We start from the raw sequence: 26,181 nt of genomic DNA on the forward strand, positions 1-26,181 counted from the left end.
GGTTAATGTTAAGCTTGAATCTGTTGTGTGCTCTTGTGTTGTTGTGGTTGAAGCTGAAGTAGTCTTTGACAGGCAGGACATTGCAACATATGATCTTGTGGGCAATACTTAGATTTTGTTGTTTATTCTCCTCTCTTCTCTTTTCTCTCTCCTCTCCTCTTCTTCCTCTCCTCTCCTCCATTCCATGCCATTCCATTCCATGAATTGCTATTGTTATTCTACAAACGCAGGTAGAGACACACTCGTCGAGAGCGACCCCAACCCCGTCAACTCAAAGGAACCGAGCTCAGCAGTCCAAGACGGGCAACGCAGAGCTCTCCCCTTCCCTTCCGGTGCCGACTTGTCCGAAGCCGGCGGGAGAATTTCTCCCTCTCCTCGGCTCTGAAAGCCCAGCCCGCCCGTCGTCGGGGCTCCCCAGTCCGGCTCAGGGGAAGAAAGGGAGAGGAAGGGGGGTCTCTAGGATCCCACGGCCGTCCTCCAAGGGGGCTGGAGGGGGCGGACCTCGGGGCGGGCGGGACCCTCGCCTCCCCCGGCTGCGCGCCTCCCTTTGGCCAACTTTCGCCCGCTGGTGCCGCGCAAAAGGCCGGGCGCTTCTCAAGGGTCTCCCGGCGGTTTTTGCCAGCCGCCCACCTCCGTCGGTTCTTCTCCTTCTTTTTCTTACTAGAGGTTGAAAAGGGGAGGGGTCCCTCCAGGGCAGGATGTCGGCGGCCGAGGAGGGAGCTCTGTCGGTGCGCCCCTTCAAGCTGATCGCGCTGCTCTGCGCCTTCCTGGCGCTGGCTCTGGATGTGGCTGCGCTGCTGAGCCCAGCTTGGGTCACATCGGAACGCTACTCGCTCTCGCTCTGGAAGGAGTGTCGGCAGCTCCTGGACGGCTGGCAATGCTTCTCCACCCTCGGAAGCGGTAAGCGGGGCGGGGGGGTGTCCGGGATCCCGAGGCGGGTAGATCGGGAGCTGATGGCGGGAGGATGCACAAAATCCGGACCGTGGGAGTAGAGTAGAGCAGAGCAGAGCAGAGCGTAGAGTAGAGTAGAGTGTAGAGTACAGTAGAGTAGAGTGTAGAATAGAGTAGAGCAGAGTGTAGAGTGCAGTAGAGTAGAGAGTAGAGTAGAGCAGAGCAGAGTGCAGAGTAGAGTGTAGAGTAGAGTGTAGAGTACAGTAGAGTAGAGTGTAGAATAGAGTAGAGCAGAGTGTAGAGTGCAGTAGAGAGTAGAGTAGAGCAGAGCAGAGCATAGAGTAGAGTGTAGAGTAGAGTAGAGTGTAGAGTAGAGTGTAGAGTACAGTAGAATAGAGTGTAGAATAGAGTAGAGCAGTGTGTAGAATGCAGTAGAGAGTAGAGTACAGCAGAGCATAGAGTAGAGTGCAGAGTGCAGTGTTCCGTCTAATTTTTTTGGGGGGTGGGCGGAAAAGTATAGTGTCTGAGCGGCAGTCCCTTCGGGACTGGGCGGCACAGAAATATTAAATAAATAAATAAACAAACAAACAAATAAAAAACCCACCCTGTTTTGCCTCAGAGAATTTCAAAATAAAATACTGTACTGTGTCTATAACAGTGAGCTCATAACAGGGCAACTCTATCAATATCAAAATGCCACTTAAATAGTTGAGCTAGTTTCAAACTAGATTTTGATTTTCTTTCTCTCTTCCTTACTCCCATTCTTCTTCTTTCTCTTTTCCTTCCTCTCTTTTTTCTATCTGTTTCTCTCTCTTCCTCTCTTCCTCTCTCTCTCCTTCCCTCTCACTCTTTCCCTCTCGGCTTCTGGGCAGGTTTGGAAAACTCTGAGTTGATGATGATTTTTAAGTGAGCGATTGCTCACTGCTCAGCTTAGAGGGAACTATGGAGTAGAGTGTAGAGTAGAGCAGAGTGTAGAGTGCAGTAGAGAGTAGAGTAGAGCAGAGCATAGAGTAGAGTGCAGAGTAGAGTAGAGTAGAATGCAGAGTAGAGTAGAGTGTAGAGTAGAGCAGAACAGAATGAAGGAATAGAATAGAACAGAACAGAACAGAATTCTTTATTGGCCAAGTGTGATAGGGCACACAAGGAATTTGTCTTTGGTGCAGATGCTCTCAGTGTATATAAAATAAAATATACATTTGGTAAGAATCATGACGTACAACACTTAATGATTGTCATAGGGGTCAAATAAGCAATGAAGAAACAATCAATATTAATAAAAATCTTAGGATACAAGCAACAAGTGACAGTCCTACAGTCATAAGTGGGAGGAAATGGGTGATAGGAACAATGAGAAAAAACTAGTAGTAATTGTAGTGCAGACTTAGTAAATAGTTTTACACTGTTGGGGGAATTATTTGTTTGGCAGAGTGATGGCGTTCGGGAAAAAACTGTTCTTGTGTCTAGTTGCTTTGGTGTGCGGTGCTCTGTAGCCACGTTTTGAGGGTAGGAGTTGAAACAGTTTATGTCCAGGATGTGAGGGGTCTGTAAATATTTTCACAGCCCTCTTTTTGACTCGTGCAGGTCCTCAATGGAAGGCAGGTTGGCAGCAATTGTTTTTTCTGCAGTTCTGATTCTCCTCTGAAGTCTGTGTCGGTCCTGTTGGGTTGCAGAACTGCTAGGCTGCATACTGGGTTGTTAAAGGTTGGGTGCAGCCAGTGGTGGGAAGCAGCCAAGCCACAGCCAGAACATGGGATATCACACTTCTTCACTTGGATGGCTTTTTAAGGGTCTTCTTCCTTATTTTCCTAAATTTAACCAGATTAACGGAGTTGAAAGGGACCTTCTAGGGTCATCTAGTCCAGTGTTTCCCAACCTTGGCAACTTGAACATATCTGGACTTCAACTCCCAGAATTCCCCAGCCAGCATTTGCTGGCTGGGAAATTCTGGGAGTTGAAGTCCAAATATCTTCAAGTTGCCAAGGTTGGGAAACACTGATCTAGTCCAACCCCTGCCCCCAGAAACACCATTTCTGACAAATGGCAATCCAGTCTCTTGTTGAAAGCTTCCAGGGATGAAGTTCCCACAACTTCTGAAGGGGACTTCTTTGCCATGGGTTGATTGTTCTCACTGTCAGGAAATTTCTCCTTATTTCCAGGTTGAATCTCTTATTCAGTTTCCATCTATTATTGCTTGTCTGGCCTTTGGGTGCTTTGAAAAATAGATTGATCTCCTCCTGTCTCTAGCAGCCCCTCAAGTACTGGAACACCACTATCATGTCTCCCCTGGTTCTTCTCTTCTCTTCTCTTCTCTTCTCTTCTCTTCCCTTCCCTTCTCTTCTTTTCCCTTCCCTTCCCTTCCTTTCCCTTTCCTTCTCTTCTTTTCTTTTCTCTTCTCTTCTCTTCTTTTCCCTTCCCTTCCCTTCTCTTCTTTTCTCTTCTATTCTCTTCTCTTCTCTTCATTTGCTGGCTGGGGAATTCTACGAGTTGAAGTCCAAATATATTCAAGTTGCCAAGATTGGGAAACACTGCCCTAATTGGTCACTGAAGGAGTCAAAGAGACCTCAAGTGAAAGAGAAAGTTCTCCCAGGAATGGAAATACTCCTTGGTTTACAAGCTGCTTAAACAAATGTCTGTTGCAATCATTTCCAAGGATGGTAACCCTGGTGATTCTTGGAAGGCTGAATGTTTCTTCTTCTCTGTCCCAAATGAGATGCTTATAGATTAAAAAAAACCCACCAAATTCCAAGATACTGAAGAAGACAGAAAGGCAAAGACAACACAGCAGAAATGTTTTATGTATTTTATTTATTTATTTATTTATTTTGTCCAATGCACAATAATACACAATGAGGGTTATAGAGGATACACTCAAGTAAAATATATCAAAGAAAGAAGAGAAGAGAAAATATAACATATCAATAATATATAAAACAAAATATATCAATGAGAGAATAGAAGAAAAGATATAGGGATAGGAGAGAAGATATATGAGATATAGGAGAGACTTTAGGACAGGAGATGGAAGGCACTCTAGTGCGCTGATGTACGCCCCTTACTGACCTCTTAGGAATCTGGAGAGGTCAACTGTGGATAGTCTAAGGGTAAAATGTTGGGGGTTAGGGGATGACACTACGGAGTCAGGTAATGTTCCACGCTTCGACGACTCGATTACTAAAGTCATGTTTTTTACAGTCAAGTTTGGAGCCGTTAATATTAATCTTGAATCTGTTGTGTGCTCTTGTGTTGTTGTGGTTGAAGCTGAAGTAGTCATTGACAGGCAGGACATTGCAGCATATGATCTTGTGGGCAATGCTTAGATCATGTTTAAGGCGTCGTAGTTCTAAGCTTTCTAGACCCAGGATTGTAAGTTTAGTTTCGTAGGGTATTCAGTTTCGGGTAGACGAATGAAGGGCTCTTCTGGTGAAGTATCTCTGGACATTTTTTTTTTTTTACAATATTTTTATTAATTTTCTTTAAAATAACATACAGACTTACAAACATTTAACATACAGTGTAGGGATGTATCATCCCTGCTCTTCTCAAAAGTATAAATGCAAATACAGAAAAAGGAATACATGATTGAATATCTAATTCAATGCTACTAATACAAAAAATATGTAATAGAAAAAATTGATATAATGAAAAAATTTCTAACTAGTTTCAAATCAATAAATCTTTAAGAAAAAAAAAGCAAATTACTATTCTATATATATAAACTAAATCTAATATAAATCTCAATGAGAAAAAATTATTACTCTTCTTTCTTTATTTTTTATTCTTATCTATCCATTCATAAACATTGTTCCATGTTTCATAAAATTTGGTTTCTTCCTGATCATTCAAGCGTCTTGTCATCATGTCCATTTCCGCGCAGTCTAATATTTTTGCAATAACTCCTCTTCTTCGGGGATATCTTCCCCTTTCCAATTTTGCGCGTAAATAATCCTTGCCGCTGTAAAAATATGTATAATCAAATACAGAATTTCTTTTTTGTAATTTTGGTTAGTAATTCCTAGCAAACAAAACTCCGGGGTGAAATCTATTTTCTGCTTTGTAATCTCTTTTGTCATTTTCTCTATCATTTTCCAGTACATTTTGGCTTTATTACATGTCCACCATTGGTGGTAGTAGGATCCTATTTCTTTCTTGCATTTCCAACATAGAGGTGATGTCTTTGAGAACATTTTTGCTATTCTACTTGGTGGGAGATGCCATCTATAGAACATTTTAATTTGGTTCTCTTTCAAAGAAACTGACTTTGTCATCCTCAGGTAATGTTCCACGCTTCGACGACTCGATTACTAAAGTCATGTTTTTTACAGTCAAGTTTGGAGCCGTTAATATTAATCTTGAATCTGTTGTGTGCTCTTGTGTTGTTGTGGTTGAAGCTGAAGTAGTCATTGACAGGCAGGACATTGCAGCATATGATCTTGTGGGCAATGCTTAGATCATGTTTAAGGCGTCGTAGTTCTAAGCTTTCTAGACCCAGGATTGTAAGTTTAGTTTCGTAGGGTATTCAGTTTCGGGTAGACGAGTGAAGGGCTCTTCTGGTGAAGTATCTCTGGACATTTTTGAGGGTGTTAATGTCAGAAATGCGATATGGGTTCCAAACAGATGAGCTGCATTCTAGGATGGGTCTGGCGAAAGTTTTGTAAGCTCCGGTAAGTAGTGTGAAATTGCCAGATCAGAAGCTACGTAGGATTAGATTAACAACTCTTGAAGCCTTCTTGGCGATGTTGTTGCCGTGGGCTTTGGCACTTAGGTCTTTAGTACTCCAAGGTCCTTGACCGAGTGGGGGTTATCTGTGATAATTTGTCTATTCAATTTGTATTTGGAGTTCTGATTCTTTTTGCCGATGTGTAGGACAGAGCATTTGCTGGTTGAGATTTGGAGTTCCCATGTGTTAGACCAGTGTTTTTCAATCAGTGTGCCGTGGCATACTAGTGTGCCGCGGAACATGGTCAGGTGTGCCGCATGAGCGGATAGAGAAAGAGAAAGAAAGCAAGAGAGAGAAAGCAAGAGAGAGAGAAAAAGGAAGCAAGAGAGAGAAAAAGAGAGAGAGACATAGAGGGAGAGAGAACAAGAATGAGAGAGAAAGAGAGAGGGGGAGAGAAAGATCAACAGAGAAAGAGAGAGAAAGAAAGAGTGAGAGAAAGAGAGAAAGAAATCAAGGAAGAGAGAGAGAAGGAGAGGAAGGGCGAGAGACAAGTGAGAGAAAAGAAGATAAATGAGAAAATGATTGAGGCAGAGAATGAAAGGAAAGATTACCAACGCTTCCTTGGGGAGGGGAGTTTTTCCATCACTCTATAAAGAAGCGCTTGTGCGCCCCCTCCTCAAGAAGCCCTCCCTGGACCCAGCTGTGCTTAATAACTACCGTCCAGTCTCCAACCTTCCCTTTATGGGGAAGGTTGTTGAGAAGGTGGTGGCACTCCAGCTCCAGCGGTCCTTGGAAGAAGCCGATTATCTAGGTCCCCAGCAGTCGGGTTTCAGGCCCGGTTACAGCACGGAAACCGCTTTGGTCGCGTTGATGGATGATCTCTGGCGGGCCCGGGACAGGGGTTTATCCTCTGTCCTGGTGCTCCTTGACCTCTCAGCGGCTTTCGATACCATCGACCATGGTATCCTTCTGCGCCGGCTGGAGGGGTTGGGAGTGGGAGGCACTGTTCTTCAGTGGTTCTCCTCCTACCTCTCTGGCCGGTTGCAGTCGGTGTTAGTGGGGGGACAGAGGTCGACTCCTAGGTCTCTCCCTTGTGGGGTGCCTCAGGGGTCGGTCCTCTCCCCCCTGCTATTTAACATCTACATGAAACCGCTGGGTGAGATCATCCAAGGACATGGGGTGAGGTATCATCAATATGCCGATGATACCCAGCTTTACATCTCCACCCCATGCCCAGTCAACGAAGCGGTGGAAGTGATGTGCCGGTGCCTGGAGGCTGTTGGGGCCTGGATGGGTGTCAACAGACTCAAACTCAACCCGGATAAGACGGAGTGGCTGTGGGTTTTGCCTCCCAAGGACAACTCCATCTGTCCGTCCATTACCCTGGGGGGGGAATTATTGACCCCCTCTGAGAGGGTCCGCAACTTGGGCGTCCTCCTCGATCCACAGCTCACATTAGAACAACATCTCGCAGCTGTGGCGAGGGGGACGTTTGCCCAGGTTCGCCTGGTGCACCAGTTGCGGCCCTATCTGGACCGGGACTCACTGCTCACAGTCACTCATGCCCTCATCACCTCGAGGTTCGACTACTGTAATGCTCTCTACATGGGGCTACCTTTGAAAAGTGTTCGGAAACTCCAGATCGTGCAGAATGCAGCTGCGAGAGCAGTCATGGGCTTACCCAGGTATGCCCATGTTTCACCATCACTCCGCAGTCTGCACTGGCTGCCGATCAGTTTCCGGTCACAATTCAAAGTGTTGGTTATGACCTTTAAAGCCCTTCATGGCACTGGACCAGAATATCTCCGAGACCGCCTCCTGCCGCACGAATCCCAGCGACCAATTAGGTCCCACAGAGTGGGCCTTCTCCGGGTCCCGTCAACTAAGCAATGTCGGTTGGCGGGCCCCAGGGGAAGAGCCTTCTCTGTGGCGGCACCGGCCCTCTGGAACCAACTCCCCCCGGAGATTAGAACTGCCCCTACTCTTCCTGCCTTCCGTAAACTTCTTAAAACCCACCTTTGCCGTCAGGCATGGGGGAATTGAAACATCCCCCCCCCCTGGGCACGTTGAATTTATATATGGTATGCTTGTGTGTGAGTCTGTTAGTTTGTGGGGTTTTTTAAATCTTTAAAATTTTAAATTGTTGATTACTTATGATTTGTCTTTTTACATGTTGTGAGCCGCCCCGAGTCTTCGGAGAGGGGCGGCATACAAATCCAAGTAATAAATAAATAAATAAATAAATAAATAAATAAATAAAAGAGAGAGAAACAAAAGAGAGAGAGAAGTGACTCTTGATTTAAAGCATATGATAAAAAGCATCCAAAGAATAAGAGAGAACCCCCCCCCCCCCAGCCCTCACCTGTTTTTGTAAATGGTTCAAGAGTGTATAAACACACACACACAAGGGGGAGATAATATGTATAATATGTACTGTCTTAGAGTGTCATTTTGTGTCATTTAGGTTGGTGGTGGGCCCCAGGATTTTGTAAATGTAAAAAATGTGCCGCGGCTCAAAAAAGGTTGAAAATCACTGTGTTAGACCAATCAGAAACAGAGTCTAAGTCTTTTTGGAGAGTAGTTTGCCTCTCTTTTCTAAGAGTCTTCAAAACAGCATTTATTCACCCTCTCCTTGTACCCTCTATCTAATCCCAGACAAGGGCGAAATTGCTTGGAGACATCCCGGTCACGCATAATTGGATCGGTTTGGCGTTGTTTTCAGAGTTTATCTGAACCCAACAATTGTGGTTCGTAAGATGTGCCTCAGAGTTATGCAAACTCAAGCCGTTGTGGCTAAGTGAAGAAATAATGCTTAAACTTGTCTCTTCGCTGCCTCGGGTCAGGGGAAAAGACTGGAGGAAGATTACCAAATAAAACATCTAAAGAAGGTTTGATCCAGGGGTGAAACGCTCCCGGTTGGCTCGTGCCTGTCGGTCGGTCGTCGGAGAGCCGGTCACGAAGGGAGTACGAGGCTCCGCCCATCATGCCCAGACACTGCCATTTGGGGTTTTTTTTACCCTCTGCACATGCGCAAACTATTTTGTGCATGTGCAGCGGGTAAAAGAACCCAAATGGTGGCCTCTGGGTGTCTGAGTGGAGCCTTGTGTTCCCTTCACCTCTGGCTCTCCCACGACCGACAGGCACGAGTGAACTGGGAACATTTCACCCACTGATTTGAACCCATCTGTTTCCATTTATTTTATTTTATTTTTATTTTTATTTTTATTTTTATTTATTTTTATTTATTTTTATTTATTTTTATTTATTTTTATTTATTTTTATTTATTTTTATTTATTTTTATTTATTTTTATATTTATATTTATATTTATATATATATATATTTTTAATTTTATATTATTTTATATTATTTTATATTATTTTATATTATTTTATATTTTATATTTTATATTTTATATTTTATATTTTATATTTTATATTTTATATTTTATATTTTATATTTTATATTTTATATTTTATATTTTATATTTTATATTTTATATTTTATATTTTATATTTTATATTTTATTTTATTTCTGCATTCAGTTTTGGTCGCCACGATGCAAAACGGATGTCAAGACTCAAAAAAAAGTGCAGAGAAGAGCGACAAAGATGATTAGGGGACTGGAGGCTAAAACATATGAAGAAGGGCTGCTGGAACTGGGTAGATCTAGTTTAATGAAAAGAAGGATCAGGGGAGACATGATAACAGTCTTCCAATATCTCTGATATCTGTTCTGATCTTCGGCTAAGGCCACTGTTAATTGGTATAAAGGCTTGCTAAATGCAGAGATTTGTAAAAACAAAACATCATCTTTATTTTTCTTCCTTCTGTTACAAACTGCATCATTCAATTCAATTCAATTCGGGGTGGCTCACAACAATAATAAAAACAGTATAACAATGGAACAAATCTAATAATAAAATTACATTAAAAAAAAACCCCAACAATTTAAAAACCTTACAACACATACATACCAAACATAAAATATAAGAAAGCCTGGGGGAGATGTCTTAATTCCCCCATGCCTGGCGATATAGGTGGGTCTTCAGTAACTTGCGAAAGACAAGGAGGGTGGGGGCCGTTCTAATCTCCGGGGGGAGTTGATTCCAGAGGGCCGGGGCCGCCACATAGAAGGCTCTTCCCCTGGGGCCTGCCAAACGACATTGTTTGGTTGATGGGACCCGGAGAAGGCCAACTCTGTGGGATCTTATCGGCCGCTGGGATTCGTGCGATAGAAGGCGGTCCCGGAGGTATTCTGGTCCAATGCCATGAAGGGCTTTAAAGGTCATTACCAACACTTTGAATTGTGACCAGAAGCCGATCGGCAGCCAGTGCAGGCCACGGAGTGTTGTAGAAATGTGGGCGAATCTAGGAAGCCCCACGATAGCTCTCGCGGCCGCATTCTGCACGATCTGAAGTTTCCGAACACTTTTCAAAGGTAGCCCCATGTAGAGAGTGTAGTCAAACCTCGAGGTGATCATCTCGGTATGTAGTCTCTCTTATCTCAGTCTTTAGTAGTTAAGGCAGCATAAACATCCTCAAAGCATTCCACCATTCATTTTAAAATTTATGGGTAGGGTAATAAAAATTGCAATTAAAAACACATAAAACAAAGCTTACTTTCAGAGCCGTGGAAAGACACCTCCATATTTTTTAATACAGATTGAGAACTCCACCCTTCTCTTCCGCTGACACCAGACGTGATGAATTAATTACTTAATTAATTAACCCGTTCTTCTCCTTAATATTTCTTCCCTGACACTTGCTCTCTCCGCCTCTGCAAGCATCTGAATTTACCAATCTAATATCTGTTTCTCCTTTACTTGAGTCTGAACTCATAGGAAGATCCTGTGGTTGGTCTCCCACTTCTTCCTCTGCCTGTAAATCAGGCCCTGCCACTAATTCATAAATTCATAAAGTGTTTGGAAACTTCAGATCGTGCAGAATGCAGCTGCGAGAGTAATCATGGGCTTTCCCAAATATGCCCATGTTACACCAACACTCCGCAGTCTGCATTGGTTGCCGATCAGTTTCTGGTCACAATTCAAAGTGTTGGTTATGACCTATAAAGCCCTTCATGGCACCGGACCAGATTATCTCAGGGACCGCCTTCTGCTGCACGAATCCCAGCGACCAGTTAGGTCCCACAGAGTGGGTCTTCACCAGGTCCCGTCAACTAAACAATGTCGCTTGGCGGGACCCAGAAGAAGAGCCTTCTCTATGGCCGCCCCGGCTGTCTGGAACCAACTCCCCGCAGAGATTAGAATTGCCCCCACCTTCCTTGCCTTTCGTAAGCTTCTTAAAACCCACCTCTGCCGCCAGGAATTGGGGAACTGAGATATTCTTTCCCCCTAGGCCTTTACAATTTATGCATGGTATGTCTGTATGTACGGTTGGTTTTATAATAAGGGTTTTTAACTGTTTTAATATTGGATTGTTATATGCTGTTTTTATTACTGTTGTTAGCCGCCCTGAGTCTACGGAGAGGGGCGGCATACAAATCCAATAAACAAACAAACAAACAAATACACACACACTATCAGAATCTGCAAAATCCTCAAACTGAACAGGAGTATACACAACAATATCTACTCAGATTGCGGGGGCAATATGCTGGCTCTGTTAAAAAAAGTGCTATTGCTAACATGTTGTAAAGTCATGCTGAGTCTAAAGAGAAGGGCGGCATAAAAATCAAATGAATGAATGAATGAATGAATGAATGAATGAATGAATGAATGAATCAATCAATCAATCAATCAATCAATCAATCAATCAATCAATCAATCTCAGGGATTGCCACAAAAAAGAGGGAGTCAACCTATTCTCCAAAGCACCTGAGCGTAGAACAAGAAGCAATGGGTGGAAACTAATCAAGGAGAGAAGCAACTTAGAACTAAGGAGAAAGTTCCTGACGGTTAGAAAAATTAACCAATGGAACAGCTTGCCTCCAGAAAATGTGAATGCTCCAACACTGGAAGTTTTTAAGAAGATGTTGGATAACCATCTGTCTAAAATAGTGTAGGGTTTCCTGCCTAACTAGCGGGTTAGACTAGAAGACCTCCAATGTTGTTGTTGTTAAACATATATCAATCACACAATATAATCACTAGTAGTTCTTAATTCCATGTATATTTACTTTCGGTATACATCATTTATCTCATGCCATCTCCTTTTTTAGTTGTATCATCTGGATTACAAAAAATATTTTCTTTTCAATTCAAATTCAAACTCCATTGGCTGTTGAATTTCTCTGTTAGTTGTTTTCTCTTGCCTAATAAATCTAGGCCATAGTGCTTCTATCATTGCATTATATCCTTACTTTTTCTTTCATATCTGTCTCCATTTATAATTCAGAGGTAAAAACTCACTCCTCACCAGCTCTCGGAGATCAATCCAACTCCCCTAGGAATTAGTCAACTGGGTGATAAATTTGTGAATTGTCCAAATGGCCTTCAAAAGTATCCCTCTCAAATGGATTATCCAAGCAGCAAAGTGCAGATATCTAAGCTTTAGAAAGGTATGAATGATTGATGGAGGGAGACTTTTGGTGGTGGTGGTGGAAATATGTGTGGTTTTTTTTTTTCTCCAAAACATTTTGCTGCTGTTGCTACAACAGAAAAAAATATCAGACACATTCAGGAATTCAGTCATTGGTAGTTAAGTGTAGATGCGAGAGATGTATCACCTCAATTGTGACTCAATGGTTCCACATCCTCCTTGCAACATCTAAAGTGACTTTAGGTGATCTTTGAAAAGCTAAGGAAGTTTCAGCTGGTGGGTTTGGAGGCGGGAGGGAGACCACGAAGAAGTGGCCCCAAACTGTAACGCTGTCTACATGGGGCTACCTTTGAAGAGTTTTCGGAAACTTCAGATCGTGCAGAATGCAGCTGCAAGAGCAATCATATTTCCCAAATATGCCCATGTCACACCAACACTCCGCAGTCTGCATTGGTTGCCGATCAGTTTCCGGTCACAATTCAAAGTGTTGGTTATGACCTATAAAGCCCTTCATGGCACCGGACCAGATTATCTCAGGGACCGCCTTCTGCTGCACGAATCCCAGCGACCAGTTGGGTCCCACAGAGTGGGTCTTCTCTGGGTCCCGTCAACTAAAAAATGTTGCTTGGTGGGACCCAGAGGAAGAGCCTTCTCTGTGGCGGCCCCGGCCCTCTGGAACCAACTGCCCCCAGAGATTAGAATTGCCCCCACCCTCCTTGCCTTTCATAAGCTGCTTAAAACCCACGTCTGCCGCCAGGCATGGGGGAACTGAGATACACTTTCCCCCTAGGCCTTTAAAATTTTATGCATGGTATGTCTGTATGTATGTTTGGTTTTTATATAATGGGTTTTAACTGTTTTTAGTATTGGATTATACTGTTTTGTTACTGTTGTTAGCAGCCCTGAGTCTGTGGAGAGGGGCAGCATACAAATTCAATAAATAATAATAATAATAATAATAATAATAATAATAATAATAATAATAATAATTAAAAAAAAGAATGGAAAGTTGGGAGACATTTCTCAGAAGAAGATAATGGCAACCCACCTCTGGGTTATTTGTGCACCCAGTTGTGGCCCTACTTGGGTCAGGAATCTCTGCTCACAGTCACTCATGCCCTTATCACCTCACATTTCAACTATTGCAATGCGCTCTACGTGGGGCCATCCTTGAAAAGTATTCTGACACTACAATTGGTCTAAAACGCCGCTGCACGAGCTGTTATGGGAGTACCTAGGTATACACCTGTAACACCGACACTTCGTAAGCTGCACTTGCTCCCAATAGAAACATAGAAGATTGACGGCAGAAAAAGACCTCGTGGTCCATCTATTCTGCCCTTATACTATTTCTTGTATTTTATCTTAGGATGGATATATGTTCATCCCAGGCATGTTTAAATTCAGTTACTGTGGATTTACTGACCACGTCTGCTGGAAGTTTGTTCCAAGCAGCTACTACTCTTTCAGTCAAATAATATTTTCTCACATTAATTCTGATCTTTCCCCCAACTAACCTCAGATTGTGCCCCCTTGTTTTTGGGTTCACTTTCCTATTAAAAAAACTTAAACCCTCCTGAACCTTTTTTAACCTGTTAACATATGTAAATGTTTCAATCATGTCCCCCCCTTTCCCTTCTGTCCTCCAGACTATATAGATTGAGTTCATTAAGTTTTTCCTGATAAGTTTTATGCTTAAGACCAACCATTTTTGTATCTCCAGATACAATACAAGATGTTGGTTATTACCTTTAAAGACCTGCATGGCTTCGGAACAGCTTATGTACAGGACCACATTCTGCCACATACTTCCCAGTGGCCAGTTAGGTCCCCCTTGGTTGGCCTTCTCAGTGTTCCTTCGGCCAGACTGTCGGCTGGTGGGACTGTGTGGGAGGGCCTTCTCTGTGGTGGCTCTGGCTCTGTGGAATCAATGAACCCCTTCGAGTTGTCGAAGTGTGGAACTCATTACCGGACTCCATAGTGTCATCCCCAAACCCTCAACACTTTACCCTTAGATTATCTATGGTTGACCTATCCAGATTCCTAAGAGGTCAGTAAGGGGCGAGTACAAGTGCACTAGAGTGCCTTCCATCCCCTGTCCTATTGCTCTCCTATATCTCCTATACCTTTCTTCTATTCCTATATCTCTTCTTCTATTCTTTCATTGATATGTTCTATTACTATACTGTACCTTCTTTTCTATTCTTTCTTAGATATATTTTACTATGAGTATCTCCTCTATAACCTTCATCATGTATTTTACTATGTGTATATAGATATAGATATACCCACTAAAACCCTCATTGTGTATTGGACAAAATAAATAAATAAAAATAAATAAATAAATTCTACCAACCTTGGAAGGATGGAAGGCTGAGTCAACCTGGAGCCTACTGAGATTCGATCTGCTGCAAATCACATGAGCTTTCTAGTTCTGTTTATGAAACTTGCAGAACCCTCTAGAACTGCTGCTGAAATTCAGTGGCAAAACTATTATTTGCAGCCAAATGTGTGTGTGTGTGTGTGTGTGTGTGTGTTTGTTTGTTTTGCTTTTTTTGCAGTTTAGAATGGGAGCATTGACTCTTGCAGAGGCTTCCGTTGTGTGGCTGAAACTGTCCTCGGGGGCTTACATAAATCAGGAAATAAACACAGGGGAGGAAGGTTGGCTAGTCAGCATTGAAAGCAACTTCTTTCCCCAGTTTGCCAGAATTGCCGGGCAAAAGAGAGGCAGAAGGTCTAAATCCCAAACTGAGTCACCCAGAAAGAGTGAGCGTGGTATCACCAAACTGGGAATTGTTCCAAATCAACATGTGTGATGCACCAACCGAACCATCTGGAATTGCTATCCCTCTTTCACGGTCTCATTTGTAACTGAAAAGGCTGATTCCCCAGTTGTGATCTTCAGTCTTTAACTGAAGTCAGTCTGAAAGGCCGTAAAAACATGGCTTTTCCGGCAGGCCTGGTGCCGGTGAATGGCTCCACCTTATCCCAGCCGCGTAGATGAACGTTTATAGCTCTGTTATTGTTTTTAATGGTTGTTTTTATATTGTTGAATGGATGGATGTTTGTGAGCTAAGGGGTTTTGTAATTGTTTTTATAGTTTTATACTGCCGTTTTTATTGTTTATATTGCTGTTAGCTGCTCAGAGTCTGTATGGAGTTGGGCAGTATACAAGTCACAAAAAGAAAGAAAAAGAAAGAAAGAAAGAAAGAAAGAAAGAAAGGAGGGAGGGAGGGAGGGAGGGAAGGAGGAAAGAAAGAAAGAAGGGAGGGAGGGAGTAAAGAAAGAAAGAAGGAAGGAAGGAAAGAAAGAAAGAAGGGAGGGAGGAAAGAAAGAAAGAAAGGAGGGAGGGAAGGAGGAAAGAAATAAAGAAAGAAGGGAGGGAGAGAGAGAGGGAGTAAAGAAAGAAGGAAGGAAAGAAAGAAAGGAGGGAGGGAGGAAAGAAAGAAAGGAGGGAGGAAAGAAAGAAAGAAAGAAAGAATGAATATGCAGAAACTCTTCACAAACGGCTTGCCTCCAGAAGTTGTATGTGCACCATCGCTGGAGGTTTTGAAAAAGAGATTGGATAGCCATTTGTTTGGAACTGAATAGAGTCTCCTGCTTAAGCAGAGGGTTGGACTAGAAGACCTCCAAAGTCCCGTCCAACTCTGTCGTTCTGTATGGACGTATGGCAGAGTCGAGCCTGATTCAGAGAACGTTTTGCTCTGACTAGCCTGCTCTTGTTTACTCCGATCCTCCTCGGCAAGTTTTCGGTCTCCATAACAACTCTACAGTTGAAGTTTGTGTAGTCAAAAGCTTGAGCCAAAACCCACAGGCAAACATCTCGAACCGGAGGGCAAGGGTTGGCATTCCAGCCTACAAATTCTGCTTTCTTGGAAGAAAACCAGGAGACGTGGTCCAAGCAGGCGGGCCAGTGTCAGGAGCCTGCTGCAAACTGTTTTATTTTTCTTTCTTGGTCTCAGTTCGAGCGTGCAGATTTGAAAGTGGGAGGGGGGTGGGGGGCAGTGTGTCGATTTGTCTTGCATGGAGGAGGCTCTTTAGGCTTGCGATGGGGAGCGACAGATGTGTCGATTGGCTACACTGGCCCCATCCCCATCCAGTGCTTAAACCCGATGATTTATGTTCAGTTCATTGGCTGACCACCTGTTTGGCTTCCCAAATCTTCGGCGACTTCCTCTGATGTTTGGAGTGAAGCACACAGAAGATTCCTTATTGAAAGAAGACAACTGTCATTAGATGTTTCTCTCCTTGGTGCTCTCTGAGCTTGGTTGTTTTTGTACAGACGTTTCGTTACCCAGCTAGGTAACATCATCCATTCTAGTAAGGAATGTGGTTTGCTCTAGGTTGATATTCTGTCGGTGCCAATGGGAATGGTCTGGGAGGATCTTTGGTTGAGTTTTGAATGCTGGCTGAGGAATTCTGGGAGTTGAAGTCCAGATATCTTCAAGTTGCCAAGGTTGGGAAACACTGCACTACTTGACTCTGTGGTTTCTTCCCCCAACCCCAGTTGACCTCTCCACCGTTTATTTATTTATTATTATTTTATTATTTAGATTTGTATGCCGCCCCACTCCTAAGAAAGAAAGAAAGAAAGAAAGAAAGAAAGAAAGAAAGAAAGAAAGAGGGCATGTGTAAGCACACCATTGTGCCTACCATCCCTGTCCTACTGTCCTTCTTACTTTTTACTTATGTTATGCTCATACAGCTGCTATCCTACACATGTTTGACAAATACATAAATAAATAGAAATCAAAAAGCTGATACTTTGAAAGAGCAGGCAGAAATACAGTGGTACCTCTACTTAAGAACTTAATTCATTCCATGACCAGGTTCTTAAGTAGAAAAGTTTGTAAGAAGAAGCAATTTTTCCCATAGGAATCAATGTAAAAGTAAATAATGTGTGTGATTTGGGAAACCACAGCGAGGGAGGAGGCCCTGTTTCCTCCCAGGAGATTCCTAGAGAGGCCCCAAGGAGGCTTCTCCCCGCCTTTTCCAGCCCTATTTCCGCCCAGGAGATTCCTAGAGAGGCCCCACAGAGTCTTCTCCCCGTCTTTTCCGGTTACAGTTTTGGAGGCTCGGGTTTGTAAGTGGAAAATGGTTCTCGAGAAGAAGCAAAAGAAATCTTGAACACCCAGTTCTTATCTAGAAAAGTTTGTAAGTAGAGGCATTCTTAGGTAGAGGTATCACTGTAGTTTGAAAAATAGCCAAGGGCCTGAAACAGAAAAAAGCCTCTGATAGTGAGGAATCTGACAACTCCTCCTTCTTTGATTTTATCACCTTGAATTTAAAATCAACAGGAGGTAAAGCTAGATTGAGTTTTGGATTCCTCCATGTCCATGACCTTACAGGAAGCATCTGTTGAGACCGAAGGATTTTCAAGCCCGCCTAGCTGCTCTCTTTTTAGACAAAAGAGTTCCTTGTTCTTTAAATCCCTTGCAAACCAGGGAGCCGTTTTCTTAGTTTATTCCATAGTTACCAACGGTGACCCTTCCAATAAATCTTGGGTTGGCTTGTGAGTGGCATGTTCAGCCAGGCATACCGTTGGTTGGCAGAACCCCAAGTCTACAACTCCCTAGTTGAGAAGGAACAGAAGAGTTGGTTTTGGTGACCCAGAGCTTCCCTGGAACTTTTAAACACTTCTTTTAAAAAGAAAAAAAATCAGTGTTTAAATGTCCAGGCAATTTTTTTTCTTACTAGAAATGCCCGAAGGGAGCAAGCTCTCCAGGGCTGACTCTAAGGGTGGGACTCAAAGTAAATGGGGAGGGAGACATAGAAACATAGAAGTCTGACGGCAGAAAAAGACCTCCTGGTCCATCTAGTCTGCCCTTATACTATTTTCTGTATTTTATCTTAGGTTGGATATATGTTTATTGCAGGCATGTTTAAATTCAGTTACTGTGGATTTATCTACCATGTCTGCTGGAAGTTTGTTCCAAGGATCTACTACTCTTTCAGTAAAATAATATTTTCTCATGTTGCTTTTGATCTTTCCCCCAGACATTTTCACATCATCTGTCCTAGAGCTGACAGATCTTTCCAAATCCTAGAAACCAGGAATTCAGTTTCAGACTAGCCTGATCCTGTTTTTATTGATTTCGAAAGGGGTATTGGGAAAAGTTTGGCAGTGGTGCAGGAAAGAAAGTTTGTAAACATGCTCAGATTATCTCCTGTACTCTTTCCTCTCTTCCCCTTTTCCTTCCTTCCTTCTTTCCTCCTTCCCTTCACTTCCCACTCTTCTTCCATCCTCTCCTCCCCTCTTTCCTCCCTTCCTCCCTCCCTCCCTCCCTCCTTTCTCCTTCCCTTCCCAGTCTCCTCTCTTTCCTTCCTTCTTTCTTCCTTCCTTCCTTTCCTTCATTCTTTCCTCCCTCCCTCCTTCCCTTCCCACTCTCCTTTCTTCCCCCTTCCTTCCTTCCTTCCTTCCTTCCCTTTTCCCCCTTTCTTTCACTTTCCTTCCTCCTTCTCTTCCCTTCTGTTCCCTTCCCTTCCCTGAACTTTAACACTCTGTTTCTTAGATAATTAAAGGCTGAGGATCACAACTGGAGAATCAGCCCTTTCAGTTACAAAAGGAGACCGTGAAAGAGGGATAGGAATTCTAGATGGTTCTGTTGGTGCATCACACATGTTGATTTGGAATAATTCCCAGTTGGTGACACCACACTCACTCTTTCTGGGTGACTCAGTTTGGGATTTAGACCCCTTTGCCACACGTTCTGCCTCTCTTTTGCCCTGCAATTCTGGCAAACTGGGGAAAGAAGATGCTTTCAACGCTGGCTGGCCAACCTTCCTCCCCTGTGTTTATTTCCTGGTTTATGTAAGCCCCCGAGGACAGTTTCAGCCACACAACAGAAGCCTCTGCAAGAGTCAATGCTCCCATTCTAAACTGCAAAAAAGCAAAACACACACACACACACACACACACACATTCGGCTGCAAATAATAGTTTTGCCACTGAATTTCAGCAGCACAGTTCTAGAGGGTTCTCTGAGTTTCATAAACAGAACTAGAAAGCTCATGTGATTTGCAGCAGATCGAATCTCAGTAGGCTCCAGGTTGACTCAGCCTTCCATCCTTCCAAGGTTGGTAAAATTTATTTATTTATTTTTATTTATTTATTTTGTCCAATACACAATGAGGGGTTTAGTGGGTATATATCTATATACACATAGTAAAATACATGATGAAGGTTATAGAGGAGATACTCATAGTAAAATATATCTAAGAAATAATAGAAAAGAAGATATAGTAATAGAACATATCAATGAAAGAATAGAAGAAGAGATGTAGGAATAGAAGAAAGGTATAGGAGATATAGGAGAGACAATTGGACAGGGGATGGAAGGCACTCTAGTGCACTTGTACTCGCCCCTTACTGACCTCTTAGGAATCTGGATAGGTCAACCGTAGATAATCTAAGGGTAAAGTGTTGGGGGTTTGGGGATGACACTATGGAGTCCGGTAATGAGTTCCACGCTTCGACAACTCGGTTACTGAAGTCATATTTTTTACAGTCAAGTTTGGAGCGGTTAATATCAAGTTTAAATCTGTTGTGTGCTCTTGTGTTGTTGTGGTTGAAGCTGAAGTAGTCGCCGACAGGCAGGATGTTGCAGTATATGATCTTGTGGGCAATACTTAGATCTTGTTTAAGGCGTCTTAGTTCTAAACTTTCTAGGCCCAGGATTGAAAGTCTAGTCTCGTAGGGTATTCTCTTTCGAGAGGAGGAGTGAAGGGCTCTTCTGGTGAAGTATCTTTGGACATTTTCAAGGGTGTTAATGTCTGAGATGCGATATGGGTTCCAAACAGATGAGCTGTATTCGTGGATGGGTCTGGCAAAAGTTTTGTAAGCTCTGGTAAGTAGTGTGAGATTGCCAGAGCAGAAGCTACGTAGGATTAGGTTTACAACTCTTGAAGCCTTCTTGGCTATTTTGTTGCAGTGGGCTTTGGCACTTAAATCTTTTGTTATTAGTATAGCAAGGTCTTTAACCGAGTGGGGATTATCTGTGATAATTTGATTATTCAGTTCGTATTTGGAGTTGTAAGAATTGGTAGCACTGGTGGTGGTAGGTTCTGCCCACTGCACGAACCGGGTAATAAAGGGTTTTAGAACCCACTTCTGATGCTAAGGATGGATCTGGGGATGTTGGCAGGATCTTCTCCAGGAAAAACAAAGAGATTTCCAGGCACCCAGTTGCTTTATTGTATTAGAGCCTTGCCATTTGGCAGCATACACCTGAAACAACATTTTTGTTTTTCAAAAAAAAGGGGCCTCCAACTAGCATTTGCTTTAAGTCTTTAAAGAAGAAAATATTTTAAAGAAAAATATAGAGGGGTGATGAAAAGCTGCAATTATTTCTAGAGGTTCTGAAAAGTTCAGCAAACAGCTTGCTGGAATATAAAAATAAAAGCAAGAGAATGATTTCCCTGAAGGCTCAAACATTTGAAGAATTGTTGCCTAGTCTAGTCTAGGGCAGTGTTTTTCAACCAGTGTGCCACGGCACACTAGTGTGCCGTGGAACATGGGCAGGTGTGCCGCAAGAGGGGAGAGAGAAAGAGGGAGAGAAAGAGAAAGAAAGCAAGAGTGAGAGAGAAAGAAAGAGAGAGAGAAAGAGAGTGACAGAGAGAGAAAGAGAGAGAGAAAGAGAGAGAGAAAGAGAGAGAGAAAGAGAGAGAGAGAGAAAGAAAGAAAGAGAGAGAGAGATAAAGAAAGCAAGAGAGAGAGAAAAAGAAAGCGAGAGAGAGAGAGAGAGAGAGAAAGAGAGAGGGGGGGGGAGAGAAAGAGAAAGAAAGCAAAAGTGTGTACTGGTGGCGGCCACTGCCGGTGGTTTAGACCAGTGTTTCCCAACCTTGGCAACTTGAAGATATTTGGACTTCAACTCCCAGAATTCCCCAGCCAGCATTCGCTGGCTGGGGGATTCTGGGAGTTGAAGTCCAAATATCTCCAAGTTGCCAAGGTTGGGAAACACTGGTTTAGACAACCAGTAGCAGCAACAGCATGAGGCACCGCCCATCTGCCCAGATGTCACCATTTTCTTGCTTTTAACCCTTTACGCATTCACAAACCTTCTGCGCATGCACAGAGGGTGGAAAAGCCTGTGCAACGATGGCATGGGCAAAGCACATGCTTTCAAACCGGTAGGGAAGGTAACTGGATTTCACCACTGGGTAAAAGCAACCTAGAACTAAGGAGAAATTTACTGACATTGAGAACAGTTAACCACTGGAAAGGCTTGCCTCCAGAAGTTGTAGATGCTCAACACTGGTGTTTTTAAAGACAATATTGGAAACCCATTTGGAATGGTGAAGGTCTTCTGCTAGAGTAGGGAGTGACTCCAAGATCACTTCCAACTCTGTTCTGTTCCGTTCTGTTCTGTTCTACTCTACTCTACATATTCTGTAATTTTCTTCTCTTCTATTTTCTCTTCTATATTCTATAATCTATACTCTATTCTATTCTATATTCTGTAATTCTCTTCTCTATTCTATTGTATTCTCTTCTATTGTATTCTATATTTTCTATCTATTCTTTTTTCTATTCTATTCTATATTCTGTAATTATTTTCTATTCTTTTCTATTCTCTATTCTCTTCTATTTTCTCCTCTCCCCTCCCCTCCCCTCCCCTCCCATTTCTGTTTTGTTCCCAATTTTAAAAAGCAAACTGAAAAACTCCAATCCACCCAGCCCCAAATATTTGCCTACCATGGTTACTGCGACTCAAGTTTCTTCTTCATTTGTTTTTTGTTTTCTCCTTCTGCCTTTTCTTTTGCAGACTGGCAAATCACCACCCTGGTGTTAATCCTGACAGCTGCCACCATCACTCTGCTGTCCTTCCTCATGTCTCTGATAGCCTTCTGCCTGGGGAACTATAAATACTATTATCGGATAGTGTCGATTCTTCTCTTCGCAGCAGGTAGGTCTTCTAATTCCTGAGCCCCCACTTTCACCTGCTTGGTAGTAAATATTGACATCTTGGCCATTGGCTTTAACAGAACTTTTTTTCTCCTGTTGTTCTATTGATCCAGTGGTTCTCCAGATCTGTGCCTTAATTCTCTACCCCATCAAGTTCATCGACAGCAGCCCGCTGAGAAGCTACCATGAGTTCAACTGGGGTTATGGGTTGGGTTGGGGTTCGGCCATCTTTATGCTGGGAGCAGCCGTCCTTTACTGCCTACGAACTGATGCATATGAAGACGCTTACTACTAGGACAACTTGTAAGAAGGTCGCTGGGTTATCAGACCTGGAGAAGGCCTCTTCAGTAAAAACAAGAGCAGCTGATAGAAGGAAGGGTGATGGGGGATTCATGGGAATTCTGGGCACATTCAAGCACATTATGGATGGATATTTGGACCAGCCTCTTGCCAAGAGATGAAGACGTTGAAGACCTTCAGTTGGACACTCTCCATCGCTAGGACTCGTCACTGCCAACCAGCCACATTTCTCTCCAGCACAACCTGCTTTGAGATTTCTCATGTATTTTTTCTCTCTCTCTTTTTTTAAAAAAAAATATTATTTTTTTTCACTTTTATCTTCTTTGTATGAAATTATGTCTTTTATTTTATTTATGAGAGGGTAGCTCCTACGGTGAAGAGCAGCTTGGTTTAGCTTTTACTGTGTGGCGTCTTGTGCAGATCTTCAATAGAAAGGAGGAAAGTTATGGTGAATGGGAGAGATTCTGTAAATGCATTAATGCTAAATATACTTGTTACCGAGAAGCCCAAAACACAGAAAATATACGCATTTATGAGCCGCTGATGAATAAAACCATGGAAGAATGACATAGGTATCTCCATACTTCTATATCTACCAGTATATGTTCTGGTCTAGCTTTGCTGCTCCAAAAATACTCTCTTCAAAGGCTTGAATTTCCAAAATAACACTTCTTTATTTATTTTCTTCCACACTGGAATTCATCAATGCAAGTGCATTCCAAATCTCACAGACTAAACTACAAAGTCACAAATTCTTACTAATGGGCAGGCTGTTGGCTTCTAACATCTCTTTATCTCTGGGTCAGGTTCAAGCAATTTCAAATGGTTAAATCATGCAATGTTAAACCTTACTTCACCAGAGAAACGGCAGAAACATCCATCTTGTCTTTTTCGCTTTGCCGAAAAGCGTCCTTCATTTCCGGCTATCTCCGGATGTGAGGTAATTAATTAATTTACACACTCTTAATAGCAGATTCAAAACCTCTTTCCCCCAAGCTCTTCTTTTCTCTAACCTCCTAAATTTGGCACTTAACCAAGACTATTATCTATTCTCCCATTGTCTGCAGAAGCATTACTATCCATGCTAACATCCGATGGATTTGTTACTAATCCTCCGTCTTCACTGTCGTCCTCCACTTCTCTTAAATCAGGGTAAATTACAGCTTCTGTGTCTTCTTCCTCCTCTGAAGCTGACATTTCCAGAGGCTGACAGGGAACACTCACAACAGTATATAGTACAGTGGTACCTCATCATACGAACTTAATTGGTTCCAGGAGGAGGTTCGTAAGGTGAAAAGTTCGTAAGATGAAACAATGTTTCCCATAGGAATCAATGTAAAAGCAAATAATGCGTGCAAATCCTTCAGGAAAATCCCAAACTTTAGAAGGGAGGCAAACAGAGGGCAGGGAGGAGCAGCTAAAGGGGGCGGGTGGAAGAAGCAAGGCTAGGCTAAAGGGTGAGTGGGAAGGAAGAAAGGCAAGGGGGGCGCCCCTCCCTTTTCTTTTTTCAAAAGACACAGTTTCAGTGCCTTTGCAAGCATGCAAAATCTTTACTCCTCCAAGCTGCCCCTCCCTTTTCTTTCTTAAAAAGACACCGTTTCAGTGCTTTTGCAAGCATGCAAAATCTTTACTCCTCCAAGCTGCCCCTCCCTTTTCTTTCTTCAAAAAAGGGGAAAAAAAGAAACCCCTTCATCCCAGCAGCAGCTGCTTGGGTTCGTAAGATGAAAATAGTTCGGAAGAAGAGGCAAAAAAATCTTAAACACCGGGTTCGTATCTTGAAAAGTTCGTTAGAAGAGGCGTTCGTAAGATGAGGTACCACTGTATATCTATATCTATATCTCTATGTTTATATATCTGTTTCTCTATATTGGGGTGTCACACTCAAGGCCCATAGGCTGAATCTGGCCTGCGGGGTGTTTAAATTTGGCCCACAGGGCCAGCCTGGAAATATCAAAGGATTGGCCTGAGGTGCTTCTGCTGGCCAAAAATGGGCTGCAGAGGCCTATGAGGTGCCCATATGGCCCTGTTTCGGCTTCAGCCTCCAGAAGTCTTCTGTTGGCCAAAAACAGGCCACATGAAGGCCCACGAGGCGGCTGCTTGGGCCGTTTTCGGCTGGCAGAGTCCTGCAGGAGGACTGGATTACAATTATGTGGCCTCAAGTAAGTTCCTGATCTGTATAGAAAACAAGCAACATCCTATGTTAATTCTACAGTTTAATGCCAGATTTTACATATGTACGTCCACTCAATCTGCAATCGATAATCTAAAATTAGCCATTTTTATTTACCATCCTGGAAATTTACCTACTGTATGTTGTTAGATCTTTAAATGTTATTTAGATGTTAGATTATCAATGATATTTATGTTACTGCATTTTTATTATTAGTTGAAGAGTAACAATACAATACTATAAATAGCTTTTTCTGCCTGGAAAACAATTAAACAATGAGATATAAATTTAGAAATAAAAAAAGAACTGTGGAAAGAAAGAAAAAGGGGGAAAATGCATCTTAAGCCTGTGTCAAAAACCTATAATGGCCATGCCCACCCTGGCCACACCCACTATGACATCATCTCCAGCCGCCACACCTGGCCCTCTGAGGTAAAACACAACCCTGATGTGGCCCTCAATAAAATAATGTTTTACACCGCTGCTCTATATCATTTTTTTTCTCTCTCTCATATGTATGTATGTGTGTGTGTGTGTGTGTGTGTGTGTGTGTCTGTCTCTCTGTCTGTCTGTCTGTCTACCTACCTACCTACTACCAATAATCAATCTCTGTCTGTCTGTCAGTCTGTCTGTCTGTCTGTCTGTCTGTCTGTCTGTCTGTCTGTCTGTCTATCTATCTATCTATCTATCTCATCTATCTAGCTATCTAGCTATCATCTATCTAGCTATCTATCATCTATCTATCTAGCTAGCTAGCTAGCTAGCTATCATCTATCTATCTATCTATCTATCTATCTATCTATCTATCTATCTATCTATCTATCTATCTCATCTATCTAGCTATCTAGCTATCATCTATCTAGCTATCTATCATCTATCTATCATCTATCTATCTATCTATCTATCTATCTATCTATCTATCTATCTATCTATCTATCTATCTATTTAGCTAGCTAGCTATCATCTATCTATCATCTATCTATCTATCTATCTATCTATCCATCCATCCATCCATACTTCCTTCCATCCACCCATCTATATACACATACAGACACATAAAATGTTTTGCAGTAATACACATACACACAAACAAAATCTTAGAAGCAGCTCTTATCAAATCTCTACTTCAATGGTCTTAAGCTATTGGTAATTATCCCAATGAGGTCAATGGAGCATATTCTGATGAGGTCCTTGGTGTTCTCTGAACTTGGTTGTTCTCTTCTGCCGGGATGCACTTTACCATTGCTTGTTTCAAAGCCCTGGATCTGGGTACGGAAAGGGGTCAGCTAGCTGGATCAAACAGTTTAAGGACAATTTTTCTTCAATGTAAGAAAGGTGGGTAAATCTCTGTCTGTCTGTCTGTCTCTGTCTCTCTGTGTGTGTGTGACTACAGCACTGTTGGACTGAGGGCCCTGTTCATTTTCTTAGCATTTGCAAATGGGCAACACTTACACAAACATGGACACAAACACACATGGGGACAACACACTGTCATTCCACTAGTCCTTCCAAATGCAGAACTGGGCCTTTTTTCAAACATATCTCTCTCTCTCTCTCTCTCTCTCTCTCTCTCTCTCTCTCTCTCTCTCTCTCTCTCTCTCTCTCTCTCTCTCTGTGTGTGTGTGCGTGTGTGTGTGTGTGTGTGTGTGTGTGAGAGAGAGAGAGAGAGAGACTGAAAGAAACTGCTAGTTTCTGCTGTTTGGGTTGTCACACACAGCAGGGCTATTTGACAGACACTTGGGGATTCACAACATAGTTG

General features: G+C 42.7%; 1 protein-coding gene across 1 annotated transcript; it reads left to right on the forward strand.

The window, feature by feature from the left end:
• Positions 1 to 24,904, forward strand: LOC139171521 (transmembrane protein 47-like). Its single transcript, XM_070759817.1, has 3 exons — positions 1 to 900; positions 21,813 to 21,953; positions 22,066 to 24,904. Exons 1-3 carry the CDS (start codon positions 699 to 701, stop codon positions 22,245 to 22,247), a joined length of 525 nt encoding a protein of 174 aa, XP_070615918.1. The 5' UTR covers positions 1 to 698; the 3' UTR covers positions 22,248 to 24,904.
• Positions 24,905 to 26,181: the final 1,277 nt, after the last annotated feature.

Source organism: Erythrolamprus reginae, chromosome 8, assembly GCF_031021105.1.
Source record: "Erythrolamprus reginae isolate rEryReg1 chromosome 8, rEryReg1.hap1, whole genome shotgun sequence".
NCBI lineage: Eukaryota > Metazoa > Chordata > Lepidosauria > Squamata > Dipsadidae > Erythrolamprus > Erythrolamprus reginae.

Coding starts and splice junctions, on each gene's coding strand:
- LOC139171521 (XM_070759817.1), top strand. CDS start 699: ATGTCGGCGGCCGAGGAGGGAGCTCTGTCGGTGCGCCCCTTCAAGCTG. Junction 901..21,812: donor CTTCTCCACCCTCGGAAGCG/GTAAGCGGGGCG, acceptor TTTCTTTTGCAG/ACTGGCAAATCACCACCCTG. Junction 21,954..22,065: donor GATTCTTCTCTTCGCAGCAG/GTAGGTCTTCTA, acceptor CTATTGATCCAG/TGGTTCTCCAGATCTGTGCC.